Source organism: Propithecus coquereli, unplaced genomic scaffold (genome assembly GCF_000956105.1).
Source record: "Propithecus coquereli isolate 6110/MARCELLA unplaced genomic scaffold, Pcoq_1.0 Scaffold16, whole genome shotgun sequence".
Lineage (NCBI taxonomy): Eukaryota > Metazoa > Chordata > Mammalia > Primates > Indriidae > Propithecus > Propithecus coquereli.
In genome coordinates, this window is record NW_012140524.1 from 2,607,304 (window position 1) to 2,621,216 (window position 13,913).

At 40.3% G+C, this 13,913-nt stretch overlaps 1 protein-coding gene across 5 annotated transcripts in view; it reads left to right on the top strand.

Annotated features, from left to right (window-relative positions):
* The first annotated feature begins 1,778 nt into the window (after positions 1 to 1,778).
* CAPRIN2 (caprin family member 2) overlaps positions 1,779 to 13,913 on the top strand; it is a 45,452-nt gene continuing 33,317 nt past the window's right edge. For all 5 annotated transcript variants that reach the window (XM_012641014.1, XM_012641018.1, XM_012641016.1 and 2 more), the window contains exons 1-2: positions 1,779 to 2,953; positions 4,823 to 4,885. In XM_012641014.1, coding sequence (XP_012496468.1) covers positions 2,630 to 2,953; positions 4,823 to 4,885 — 387 coding nt within the window. In that variant the 5' untranslated portion in view covers positions 1,779 to 2,629. The remainder of the gene's footprint in view (positions 2,954 to 4,822; positions 4,886 to 13,913) is intronic.

A 13,913-nucleotide genomic window follows, 5' to 3' on the forward strand; every position in this document is an offset into this window, starting at 1 on the left:
GAGTTGAATACTTACAATCTCTGGCCAGATTTATATGACCCAAGGGATACCTTTTGTCCGGCCAATTAGAAGACAAACATTTCATAATTAATCAGACTGAAATACCATTTTTAGGTTCATTATTAGCTCAGGCTACGACAGGCATAACCTGTGTTGTAACTTTGTGTCAATTGATTGGTTCAAAAGTGTGTCCTTCACATTTTTTGTTGTGTCCTTAAGGGTGAAGGCACAGCCTTCCTCCCCTCATGTTCTGTAGCTTCTGATCTTTCTTTGGTTATAAACAACGATACTAAGGGATAATCTAATGTTTCCCTGACCCTCAAGAACACATATGGGATTCAGAGATTCAAAGCTGAAATGCAACATGAAGGTACATTATGTCAACAGGAACGAAAAAGAACACAGATAATAAATGGCAAAATACTGTATCAAGAAACGATAAAATTAAGATAATTTTTGTGTGAGCCAGGCCAAGACTTTTTAACTTAGGGTTTTGTTTCCTTGATTATCCTTTTGAGTTTTTTTTGTTGTCTCTTGCTAGTCTAAATAATTTTTATTAGAGCATCAGGGACAGGACCTAAAAAAATATTTGGTGTAATAGCTGGACACATGTTGGGAGCAAGGTATTGCTGGATTTGTGTGTTTTCTTCTCCTTTGGTACGAGAAACACTATCCTTTTCTTAAGATACTCATGTATTTCCAGCCTTTTCACTTAATTTTCTGCAACCTTACAAAGATTTTACCAGCTTCTCTGCGTGCCAATGAATTAATCTGTTTTGCATCAACGAATAACACAGCTTGAATAAACACAATCCCATTATTGAAGGTTGCAGAGTCACCTACTCCGTCTTTATGGCAATGCTGATTTGGGGCATTCTGCTCTTACAGGATGACTCCTCTGTGAGGAAACGGTGATTGTCCCTATCCTACAGTGGAGGGTGTTATCTGTAGGGGCAAAGGCGCCCCTGCATTTCAAGAGTGCCCGAGCCTCAAGCTCGGTTTATCTGGCAATTCCACCAAGCGCGCGCTGCCCCGTTGGAGCCATAGAAATCACCTGTTCAAGGTCGCGCAGCCAATCGGCGCTGCCCGCAATCAGCAAGGTCGGGCAGGGCTGCGCCGCTCACCGCCCGGCCGCGCTGGGTGTCCCCTCGGGCCCACCTGGTGTCCGCAGTCTGCGCAGTGGCGGGGAGCACGCGCCCTCCCCCGACAGAACCCAGCCCCCGCCGGACGCGGAAGGGACGCCCCGCGGGCCCAGGCGGCGGCGGCCTGGGAAGGGGCCCCGGAAGAAGGCGGGGCCGCGGCGGCCCGCGGGCGGGCAGGGGCGGGGCGGGGCGCGGCCCATATAAGTCGCGCGCGGCGGAAAGGGCGGGCCTGGGCGCGAGCGGCGGAGTCGGCGGAGCGCCCTGCGCCGCAGACGCCGCGGGCGAGGACCGGGAGGGGAGAGGGAGGAGACAGGAGGAGGAGACGCAAGTGCGGGGTGGCGCCGGTCCACCTCCGCAGCTCTCCTGGCTCCCGCCGGCTTTTGAAGGCGGGCCGGGGCTGCGGCAGCGGCGGCCTCGGCGGCCTGGGGAGGTGAAGCCGGGCTGCGGCGGCCGCGGTCGGCCCGGCGAGGGTGGGCAGGTCTGGGCGGCTGCGGCGAGGTGGGGGGGCGGCTGGGCATCCCCGGGGCGGGGCGGAGTCCTCGGGGGCAGCGGCCCGTGCGTTCTCCTCCAGGTCGGTCTCCCCAGGGGACTTGCAGAAGTGGCCCCAGCGTCCCAAGGGCTGTGGGAAGGGTGGGAGTCGGTGCCTTCGGGGCGCGGGGTGACCGCTCGGTAGAGGTGCCCCTCGCGCAGGCCCCCGAAGGGACTAGGGGGATCAGCACTCGCGCACGGGGCCTGATAAGTCCTTGCTTTGGGGGCGCTCCTAAGGGGAGTGAGAGGGATACCTCGGGTGCCCGGAGGTGAAGGGACGGATACTTCGGTGCCCAAGGGCCACTGATTAGGGCGGTGGACGCCTAGCTGGAATGAGCTCTTAGACCGACTGAGTGTGAGTGTGGGTTGGTCTAAATAAAACAGCCAAAAATCAACGCGGGGTGCTCATCCGTTGAGAGTACTTGGCTACAGATATCCGGTAGGGATGGAGTGCCTCGTAGGCCCCGGAGCAGTCAGAGGGAAGTTAGCATCCGTGTTCAAGAAGCTGCTGGCTCACTTAGCGTGAGCGAGCCAGGAAAGACTTGTGTTGGGGATTTTCTTTCAGATGTTCATGTTGGGGTTGGGGCTGGTGGCGAGGGATCATGTAAAGAGTTTTGAGTGGATGCCTGAAGGTCCCGATGTGGAAAGCTTATTCTTCTGGTGTCTTCACTTGTCCGGGGGAGTTATTCAGAACGTGGTTTGCCCTCATGAGAAGAGAGGCGTTCTGAAGCCATTGCTGATTAGCAGTTCTTTCTGACTGTGGGGAAAATCGAATTTCTGGAAACATCTTCCATATTGTAGTTTCTGCCTACGTAAAGGCTGTCCTTATTGGCTAGTGCTTGGCATTAATTACCTTAAAAGTAGTGGGATGGAAGTGCAGTATCTGAAGCATTGGCTTTTGGCTCACTTCTGTGGAAAAGAATTTTAAGGGAGTGAGTCTAGACTTTCCAGGGAAGTTAATGCCTGGCTGTGCCCCTGTAGTCCTAATTTTATATTTAACTTTTCCACCCTCTTCAGCCTCATCTGTTTCAATGGTGCAACTCTCTTCATCCCCTTTTGGTTACCAGTCACCTTCAGGCCATTCAGAAGAGGGAAGAGAGGGGAATATGAAGTCAGCCAAGCCCCAAGTGAACCACAGTCAGCATGGGGAACGCCAGCGGGCCTTGAGCCCCCTGCAGTCTGCTCTCAGTTCTGCTGCATCTCCTTCCCAGGCATATGAGACCTATATTGATAATGGACTCATATGCCTTAAACACAAAATTAGAAACATCGAGAAAAAGAAGGTAACTTTTTTTTTTTTTTTCTTCCCAGCCCTGTATATGCATGATCTTAAGCAAGGGTTAAGGAGCTGACATTTTTCTTTTTATCAGAGCTCATAAGTGTTCCTTCCTAAAAATTTAGCCTTGGGATTTAGCTGCCTGAAAATAATTAAACAAGTAGGCTAAATATTGGAAATAGTAAACATTTTGTTTCATTTGTCAATACAGCTGAATAAAAATTATTCTTCCTACTAAAGTTATGCATGCTGCTACTGAACTACTTTAAGAGCTAGCTATTTCAGGCCAAATTACTTCCTTGAGTGTAGTATTAATGTTTCTTTTCATAGATGAGTTAATGGCCTGATTTTTTTAGCTTGTTTTCCTTGTGACTTTCTGCAGCAGTTGATATTGCAGTATAGCTGCTGCAGTCATTGGAAGCTTTAGTCATGGTAGAACTAGAAAGTGTTTTTGCACTAATTTTTGTGTTGTTAGTTGAGGGTTTAAGTTTAGTAGGTGAAAGCATTGTAGACAGCCTTGGAAAGAGACCCAGAAGTTATAATCAGCCTAATGTTACAATAAATGCTGATGTAGAAATCCAAATCCTTCCTTATTTCCTGAGTCATGTAGCCTGTGAATCAGTACTGCATGTTGCTTTGTTGTTTTATGATTTTCTTCTGTTTTTGACAGGTAAGGTTGACTGACTAGCTGGACCTATGTGCTCTTAAATGTTTTGTACCAAGACCTAGTTAAACCTTAAGAAAGTTGATTTTGATGGAGGAGTATGAAGATATTTTTAAAAGTCTGGTTGACTCTTTTCCTTTTTTATTTAAAGCCAGAAAAGTAGTAAAGAAGGGCCAGTTGCTAGTAGCTTCTCTGCAGCTCTCACAGTTTATCTTTTGAATGCATGTAGGATCACAAGTGTGATGAGGTGAGAGTGCCACGTCAGCACAAGTTCCCTGCTGCTATGAGAACTAGTCAAGACAGGAGACTTCCTCAAGTGGAAGAACTACGTATATGTATACTTACACTCTCTAGCTTAACTATAATTCCTTTTTAATTTTGGATACCTATCTGATAGTACCAGTATTTCATTTCAAGCTTCTGGGAAAGCATTTTAAGACTGTAAAGCTAATATAGGAGGAGCCTAAAAAATGGTTTTAGAATACTGTAGTGGGTTTGTGTCATTATTATGGGGCCAATAAATGCAATTTTTTTTTATGTATTTCCTTAAATATCAAATTTAATATGAAAAATAGCTTCAAGTTGAGATTACTATAATCCTAGAAAAGACATTTTTTACATTTCTGTACTTCTAGTGGGAAGTTTCCTATTGGGAAAATGCCACATAATTCAGCGGTAGCTGAACTAATAGTTTACACATGAGGTTAGAGCAGGACTTCTCAACTTTGACACCACTGACGTTTTGTGCTGAATAATTCTTTGTTGTAAAGGGCTGCCCTGTGCATTTTAGGATGTTTAGTAGTATCCCTGGCCTCTGCTCACAAGATGCCAGTAGCACTCTTTACTGCCCTCCTATCTACCCCCAAGTTTTGATAACTAAAAATATCTCCAGATACTGCCATATATCCCTGGGGGATATAATTGCCCCCGGTTGCATACCACTGGGTTAGGGCATATGATTAACTAGGTAAGTAGAAAAGGGTTTTATTACTGCTTAACTTTTGCAATTCCAGACTCATGTTATTCTGTGTATTTTTTTTTTCCCTTGACTGGAACTTGTTTATAATCGCTGCTTGCTTTGTAGTAAAATGATATTCTTGCAGATTGATAGCTTCAAGAACTTTGTTTTCATAGAAACAAGGTGTGGCATTTAGTTTATTTGGTTCAAAATTTTATATCAGACTGTAGTAGATACAAGTTTCTCTTTTGTAGCTCAAATTGGAAGATTATAAGGATCGCCTAAAAAGTGGAGAGCGACTTAATCCAGACCAGTTGGTAAGTGGCTTATGATCCTTTGATCAGACTTGCTGATTTTGTTTCTTTTTTTTTTTATTTATAAAACTCTAAGTGGATTTGGTGAGACCACAGACTTTACAGGCCAGAAAAAGGAGTTAGAATCTACTGGATTTTTCAAAAGACTTTGTGTTCTTTGCCTGTTAGGTCTTGGATTTGACTTGCTGTCATACTAGTCGACGGCATGGATGGCGATTAGATTGGTAAATAGGAGTGAAAATGTAGACTATCACTGAGTTACCCTACAGACTGAAATTTAAACTAATGCTAGGGTGGACTGAAGGTGAAGAGAAGGGAATGGTCTAGCTTTCAGCTTTTTACTGGTATAGTCTAAACATGACATCTTTCTGCTCTACAGTGTAAAAGTATCTTTATTGTAGCTTGCTTCAGTTTTCTCCAGTTGCTTCTCCTTAATTCTTTTCATGGTTTCTCCCTACTTTTCTATCCCGGATTGCCACATCCCCTCTGAGGAGGTGTGCTGATCTGATAGATATGTGGCTTTGGCTGGGTGCAGTGGCTCACGCCTGTAATCCTAGCAGTCTAGGGAGGATTGCTTTAGGTCAGGAGTTCGAGACCAGCTTGAGTGAGAGCAGGACCCCATCTCTACTAAAAATAGAAAAAATTAGCTGGGCTTGAGCTATGATAACACTATTGGTTTCTAGCCCAGGTGACAGAACAAGACTGTGTAAAAAAAAAAAAAAAAAAACTTATTATAAATATTAGATTATTTACAGTTTTTTAAACATTGTTTAACTTGTCCATAGTATACCTGGTAATTGCTCATTTTATCTAATTTGTGAAGGAGTTTCTGCAATATGGAAAGAAAAAAAATGCTTCATTGATGTTTGCCATTTTCACCTTATCACATCTCCTGGCTAAGAAGGGAAAAAATTTATTTAAAAGTTATTTTATCTAGCTTGTGGGTCTATTGTCTTTTATCATTTCTATTAAAATTTTTGGTTATGTGTCATAGATACTGGTATTCAAGGACTTTTCCCTTGCCTTACTGACTCTTCTTCACTGACCCAGAATTTTTGTGATGTAGTAAATTATAATTTTGCTGAGACACAGATTTGAATTGTGTGAGCTCTGAGAATAGTGTGCTCACTTAGCTGGTGAGAGGACTTAGCTGGACATCCAGCATTTCAAAGTGGCTTTGTTTTCAAGTAGTTATGGTGTGGTTCAATCACTCTTAAAGTGATAATACTTTTCTTTGTGTAAATATCCTAGAACGAAGCGTCCTGTTAGAGTAGTGTTCTTTACTTTTGGGAAACATGGGGATGGGGAGGATTGGAAGTTCTCATGGTAGCTCTCTAAGAAATGTCAAGGACGTGCTATATTTCATTGCTCCCACCACGCAAACTTTAATTTCAATATTTCATTTCTGTGTTTATAGCCACATATTGCTTCAATAATACATAATAAGTACATGAACTTTGATTTCTCAAGTAATACGCTGACAACTGCCGAATTTAAATTGCTAACAGATCAGTCCTCTGAACTCTATGTTTCTATGTCCAGTTGCCTGTCTGACACGTCCTGATTTCTTCCTGTTCCCCAAAACCTGCTCCTCTTTTAATCTTAGCTATGTAAGTTGATGGCTTGATCAACTAGAAGGATGGAGTTGCCAAACACCTTGGAGAAATTCTTCTCTCCTTTTTCTTCATACCTCACATCTAGCTCCTCAGCAAGTCTGGTCTATACTACCTTCACAATAAATCAAGAATCTGACTGTCATAAATTCCATTTCTGCTATCCTGGTCCAAGCTACATCATCTTTCATCTGCATTACCATGATAGCTTCCTCACAGGTTTTTGTATTTCTGTCTTCTCCAAGTCTATTCTCAACACAGTAGCCTCAGTGATCCTGTTCTGGTTATTCCTCTGCTCAGAAGTCCCCACTGGTTCCCATCAGGGTGATAAAAAGTGTCCTTACTGTGGTCTACAAAGCCCTACTGAATATCCTCCCCGCTTGCCTTCACATCGTACTCCATTCCGGGCACTTCTCTCCCTTTACTAGCTTCGTTCCAGCCATACTGGCTGCCTTTCTGTCCTCCAACATCCCAGGCACACTTCTGTTCTCCTGTAGGGCTTTTGCACAGGCTCTTCCTGCTGTGTGGGGATGCTCTCTTTCTCCAGATGTTTAAGTGGCTCAATTCTCAATTTCCTTCACCTTTTTATTTGAAGGTTACCTCAGTGAGACCTGTCCTGACCACACTATATGCCCACGCCCCCGTTCACACTGCTTAGCTCCTTTCCTTGCTTTCTTTTTCTTTTTCTGTTTATTTCTATTTTTGGCAGGGGGTAGGGCGTGGGGGGAGCACAGGGTTTTGCCCTGTCACCTGGGCTAGAGTGTGGTGGTGTTATCATAGCTCATTGCAACCTTGAACTCCTAAGCTCAAGTGATCCTCCTGCCTCAGCCTCCTGAGTAGCTGGAACTACAGGTGCACTCCACCACACTCAGCTAATTTTTCTTTCTTTCTTTCCTTTCGTCTTGCTCTTGCTCAGACTGGTCTTGAACTGAGCCTCAAGCCGTCCTCCCAACTCGGCCTCCCAGAGTGTTAGGATTACAGGCATGAGCCACTGCACCCGACCTCCTTGCTTTATTTTTCTTAATAGAAGTTAGCACTTCTCTGACAGGCTATAAAGTTTTGTTGTTTGTCTCTCTCCTACCCTTACAATGTAAGTTCCATGAAAGTAGGGATTTTGTTCACTGCTGCATTACTTGATAGTGCTTAGAATAGAGTAGGCATGTAAAGTATTTACTACATATAGATTTACTAAATATAAAATGAATATTAGGTCTTTAGATGTGACTAAGCTTACAGTTTGTGGCACTTTTGAGAAATCACATCCCTTCATACAAGCAATATATATTTAAGGTAGAAAATTTAGAAAATGCAGTTAGGACAGAAGGAAAAAACAGTACTCAGAGAACTCTTGTTAGTACAGGCATACCTTGGACGTACTGTGGGTTCTGTTCTAGACCACCACACTGAAGTGAATATTGCAATTAAGCAAGATAATTTTTTTGGTTTCCCAGTGTATATAAAATTATGTTTACAATATACTGTAGTCTATTAAGTGTGCAATAGCATTATGTCTAAAACACAATGTATATACCTTAATAAAAAATACTTAGTTGCTAAAAAAATGATAACAGTCATCTAAGCCTTCAGCAAGTTGTAATCTTTTTGCTGCTAAAGGGTTTGCCTCCATGCTGTTGGCCTTTGACTGATCAGTGTGGTGGCTGCTGAAGGTTGGGGTGGCTGTGGCAATTTCTTAAAATAAGACAACAGTGAAGCTTGCCACATTAAATCTTGATTTCACAAAAGATTTCTCATGAGATGCTGTTTGATAGTATTTTGCCCCCAGTAGAACTTTTTAAAATTGGAGTCAGTCTTCTTGAATGCTGCTTTATCAATTAAGTTTATGTAACATTTCTAAATCCTTTGTTGTCGTTTCAACAATGTTCGTAGCATCTTCACCATCTCATGAAACCACTTTCATTGTTCATCCATAAGAAGCAACTCTTCATCTGTTCAAATTTTATCCTGAGATTGCAGCAATTCGGTCACATCTTCAGGCTCCACTTCTAGTTCTTTTGCTATTTCCACCACATCTGCAGTTACTTCCAAAGTCTTGAACCCGTCCAAGTCATCTAAGAGGGTTGGAATCATCTTCTTCCAAACTCATATTAATGTTGATATTTAGAACTTCCATGAATCATGAATGTTCTTAATGGCATCTACAATAGTGAATCCTTTCCAGAAGGCAATTTACTTTGCCTAGATTTATTAGAGTAAGGCAGCTATATCCTTGCAAAATGTATTTCTTAAATAAGAAGACTTGAAAGTCAAAATGACTCTTTGATCTGTGGGCTGCAGAATGGATGTTGTGTTAGCAGGCATAAAAACATTCGTCTCCTTGCATATCCATCAGAGCTCTTGGGTGACCAGGTGCATTGTCAATGAGCAGTAATATTTTGAAAAGAATTGTTTTTTCTGAGCCATAGTTTTCAACAGTGGGCTTAAAATAGTCCATAAACCTTGCAGTAAACCCATGTGCTGTCATCCAGGCTTTGTTGTTCCATTTATGGAGCACAGGCAGAGTAGATTAACATAGTTTTTAAGGGCCCTAGCTTTTTCAGAATGGTAATGAGAATTGGCTTTACATTTAAAGTCAACAGCTGCATTAGTAGGGAGTCAGCCTGTCCTTTGAAGCCAGGCATTGACTTCTGCTCTCTAGCTATGAAAGTCCTAGATGGCATCTTCTTCCAACAGAAGGCTGTTTTGTCTTCATTGAAAATTTGTTGTTTAGTGTAGCCACTTTGATCAGTTATCTTAGCTAGATCTGGTAACTTGCTGCAGCTTATACATCAGCACTTGTTGCTTCACCTTGCACTTTTGTTATAGAGATGGTTGCTTAGACCTCATGAACCAACCTCTGCTAGTTTCAGACTTTTCTTCTGCAGCTTCCTCACCTCTCAGTCTTCATAGAATTAAAAAGAGTTAAGGCCTTGCTCTGGATTAGGCTTTGGCCTAAGGGAATTTTGTGGCTTCTGTCCAGATCACTAAAGTTTTCTCTATATTAGCAGGAAGACTCTTTTGCTTTCTTAATTGTGTGTGCATGTACTGGAGTAGCACTTTTAGTTTCCTTTAAGAACTTTTCCTTTGTGTTTACAGCTTGGCTAACTGGCGCTAGAGGCCTAGCTTTTAGCCTATTTCAACTTTTGAAATACCTTTTCCACTAAGGTTCATCATTTCTGTCTTTTGATTGAAGTGGAGGGCATTTGACTCTTCTTTTTACTTGAACAATTAGAGACCATTGGGTTCAATACTGAATTAATTTCAATATTGTCATGTCTCAGGAAATAGGGAGGCCCAAGGAGAGGGAGAGACTCAGGGGAACATCCATCCTGTCAGTGGAACAATCAGAACACACAAAAACATTTGTTGATTAAGTTTGCCATCAAACAGTTACAATAGTAACATTGAAGATCACTGATCACATGTCACCGTAACAGACATAATGATAATGAAAAAGTCTGAAATATTGTGAGAATTACCAAAATGTGACAGACACAAAGTTGAGCACATGCTGTTGGAAAAATGGTGCCGATAGGCTTGTTTAATTCGGGATTGCCACAAACCTACAATTTCAAAAAATGCAATACTGTAAAGCACAATAAAGAAAGTAATAAAATGAGGTATGCCTATATTGTAGTATTTAATTGAAAAGCTCTAAGGTTAGTTTTTAAAACTGGTAGTACTTCACATAGTTCAGAAATTAGGGAATATTAAAAAAAAAAAAAGATGCAGTTTTTCTTCATCCCCCGTTCTTTCTCTGTTCATTTCTCATCTTACTATATATAATGATTGTTGGTATTAATAGATTGTTACGTCTCCTTCCAGAATTTCTTTTAGCCTGTATAAACAAATACCCTCCCTCCTACCTACCTCCTCTCTTCCCATTTTTTATATAACTTAGCTTACCATAGATGGTTTTTTGGGGTCTTAATTTTGCCTCTTCCTATTTTTTAAACAGACTTTATTTTTTGAGCAATTTTAGGTTTACAGGAAAATTGAACAGGAAGTACAGAGTTCTTTTGTACCCTTCACCCCACACATATACAGCATCCTCCACCATCAACATTCCTCACCAGAGAAGTATATCTGCTACTTTTGGTAAACATACATTGACACATCATCATCACCCAAAGTCCATAATTTACATTAGGTTTCACTCTTGACTTGGTACATTTTATGGATTTTGATGAATACAAATGTATCCACAAAATGTATCACATAGAATAGTTTCACTGACTTTAAAAATTCTCTATGCTCTGCCTGTTCATCCATTCTTCCTTTTTTTTTTTTTTAAGTATCGTGGCAGTATTTCTATGATACGTAGTCTTTAAAAGTTTGATTTTTTTCCTTGAAACTATCTGAACCTAGTTCTTTTTTGGGTGGGAGTTCTTTGAAAATATTCTCTATTTTCCTTGAAAATCACTTATTTCATCTAGTTTTTAAAATTTATTTGTGTAGATTGGGGCAAAGTAGTTTATAACAGAAGTTTAATACAGCCTGTTTCTGATTACTTTCTGTCTCTAATTTTGTGTGCTTTTATTGCTTCAGTTTCTATTCTTAAGTTGTCTAGTGGTATACTTCCCCCCACCATCAACTTTTGAATTTCTTTTATTCTGCTTGTTATCTTTTCTACTCAGTTCATCTTTCTGCTTTCTTTTGGCTTATTTGCTGCTTTTTCTAGCTATGAAAATTTCATTTTCTAAAATTCACTGAAGGCTATGAATTTTCCTTCAAGTACTGCTTTAGTTGTATTAGGCTTGATATTGTATTTTCAATATTTGTGAGAAGTTTTATAACTTCAGTGTGATTTTCTTCTTTAACTCAACAGACATTTGTAATGCTGTAAATAAAACTTTCTATGGTCTGTATGGCTCTTGTAGCCTCTTTGGAATAGCAAATCTTGAGTAACCTGTCAAGCTAAGCTATATAAGGTTTATGTTAGATTGGTAATATAAACCTAGGTTTCTCTTTCAAGCAGAAGTTGTTTTTAGAGTCACATTTGTAATCTTAATGTTTTGGTTCAGATCTGGATTTGAAATAGAGAACCAAAATTCTAGTCAGTTCTGAAGCAGTAGGCAAGGGGATGCTTGATGTTTTTGGTTCCACTGAAGTGTTGTTAAAGAATTAGGATTTGTACCCATCCCTTGCTGCTAAACTCCAATCCTGTGTTATATTTAATACATCTGTGATAAACTCATATGTGTGGAATCTTCGTTCCTTTGTAGTTCTATTGCTGTTGGCCTCGTCTAGGCAAGCCACCTAAACTTAAGTTTCCTCACTGATATATCCTTATCTTGGGACCTTATTTTCCAGTTCACCAGTCCTATTGCCTCTACTTTTCTTTCTTTTTTTTTTTTTTTTTTTTTTGAGACAGAGTCTCGCTTTTGTTGCCCGGGCTAGAGTGAGTGCCGTGGTGTCAGCCTAGCTCACAGCAACCTCAAACTCCTGGGCTCAAGCGATCCTTCTGCCTCAGCCTCCCGAGTAGCTGGGACTACAGGCATGCGCCACCATGCCCGGCTAATTTTTTCTATATATTTTTAGTTGTCTGATTAATTTCTTTCTATTTTTTTTTAGTAGAGACGGGGTCTTGCTCTTGCTCAGGCTGGTCTCGAACTCCTGAGCTCAAACAATCCGCCTGCCTCAGCCTCCCAGAGTGCTAGGATTACAGGCGTGAGCCACCGCGTCCAGCCGCCTCTACTTTTCTTGAAACAGAATCAGTATATTATGCCTTTCAAAAGTTTTAAATCCTCTTCAGAATCTTCAGCATATTGGAGGCTCTCTAAAGATCATCTTCTGAACTACTGTTAGAAGACAGAAAAAGAGGGAATTGTAAAGTAAGGTTTCCTATGAAAGCAGAGTTGAATAGGATCCAGGGCACAGGTAGAAGGATACCTTCTTCACTATATAAAGAAAGGAATGAAAGGGGTTAAGTCCACATTAGATGATGGGCAGTTGAGGTAGTTCCCATCTGATGCTGCTTTTCTTGAGTCAAATCTAATACCATTTGGGAGTGCATATGGGGGAGTATTTCTTTCTAGTTTTACATCCCTCTGAGGACTGTATACTCTGGTTATGTTATCTGCCCATTTTTGTTTCTGTAGCTGAAAGGCCTCTACCTTTTTCATTATAAAACATAGGGTACAAATAAAATATTGCATATAATTTAGAGCATAATAAAGCGAGCATCGGAACCTACCGCTCAACTCAAATAGTATGTTACCAACAGTGTTAAAGTTCTTTTCCATTTTAGTACTTTCTCTTTCCTGTAAGTATGACCCCGAACTTGTCCCTTGCTTGTATTTTAATAGTGTTTGTTACCCTTAAATTTGTTAGAGTTGCATTTTTGTACCTTATAATAAATGGTATTATGCTATATATTCTGCAGTTTGTCTTTTTCACTCATTATGTTTAGGATTTTTTTTATTTCCATGCAAGTGCCTATGTTTCATTTGTTTTTTGCTCAGTAGAGCAAACTTCTGCTCAGAAGTCTGTAAATAGTTGGATGCTTGAGTTCATAATTTTTTTTGTATTATGAACAGTTCTATTTTGAGCAATCTCATGTGTTATTGAAATACAGGTGCAAGATTTTTTCAGGGTATATATCCTTAGACTGTAGGGTATGCCCATAGTTAACTTCATAGGTAAAAATGCCAAACTGTTTTCCAAAATTATTGTACAAGTTTATACTAATACCGAAAGTACATAGGAGTTCCTATTGCTCTATATCTTTATAAAGACTTAATATTTCAGACTAATTTTTTTCAACACCTTTATTGAGGTATAATGTAAACACCACAGAATAAAACCATTGTAACCATACAATTCAGTGATTTATTGTAAATTTGTGGAGTTATATAACTATCACCACAGTCCAGTTTTAAAATATTTGTTATACCCCCAAAGTTCTCTTTTGTGCCTTGATTTGCTTTCTAGTTCTATAAATTTGTCCTTTTTGGACATTTCACATAAAATAGTCTTTTGCATCTGGCTTCTTCCACTTAGCATAATATTTTTGAGGTTCCTCTATGTTATAGCATGTATTTAATTTCTTTTTATTATTGACTAGTATTCCATATATTATTATACCACATTTTGTTTATCCATTTATCAGTTGCTAGATATTTGGATTTTTTTTATTTTAGGCTATTGTAAATAATGTAGCTATCTACATTTACGTACAAGTCTTTATGTGGACGTATGTTTTCATTTCTTTTGGATAGCTATCTAGGGGTGGAATACTATACTAATTACTGGGGCTTTATAATATGTCTTTATCTGACGGGGCAAATTCCTCATCTTGTTCTATTTCAGATTAGTCTTTTCTTTTTCCATATAGATTCGAGTTAGTTAAGGTCCCATGAAAAACTCTTCTTTTCTAATTATCAATTTTGTTCATCTGTGAAGTTTTTTTTTTTTTTTTT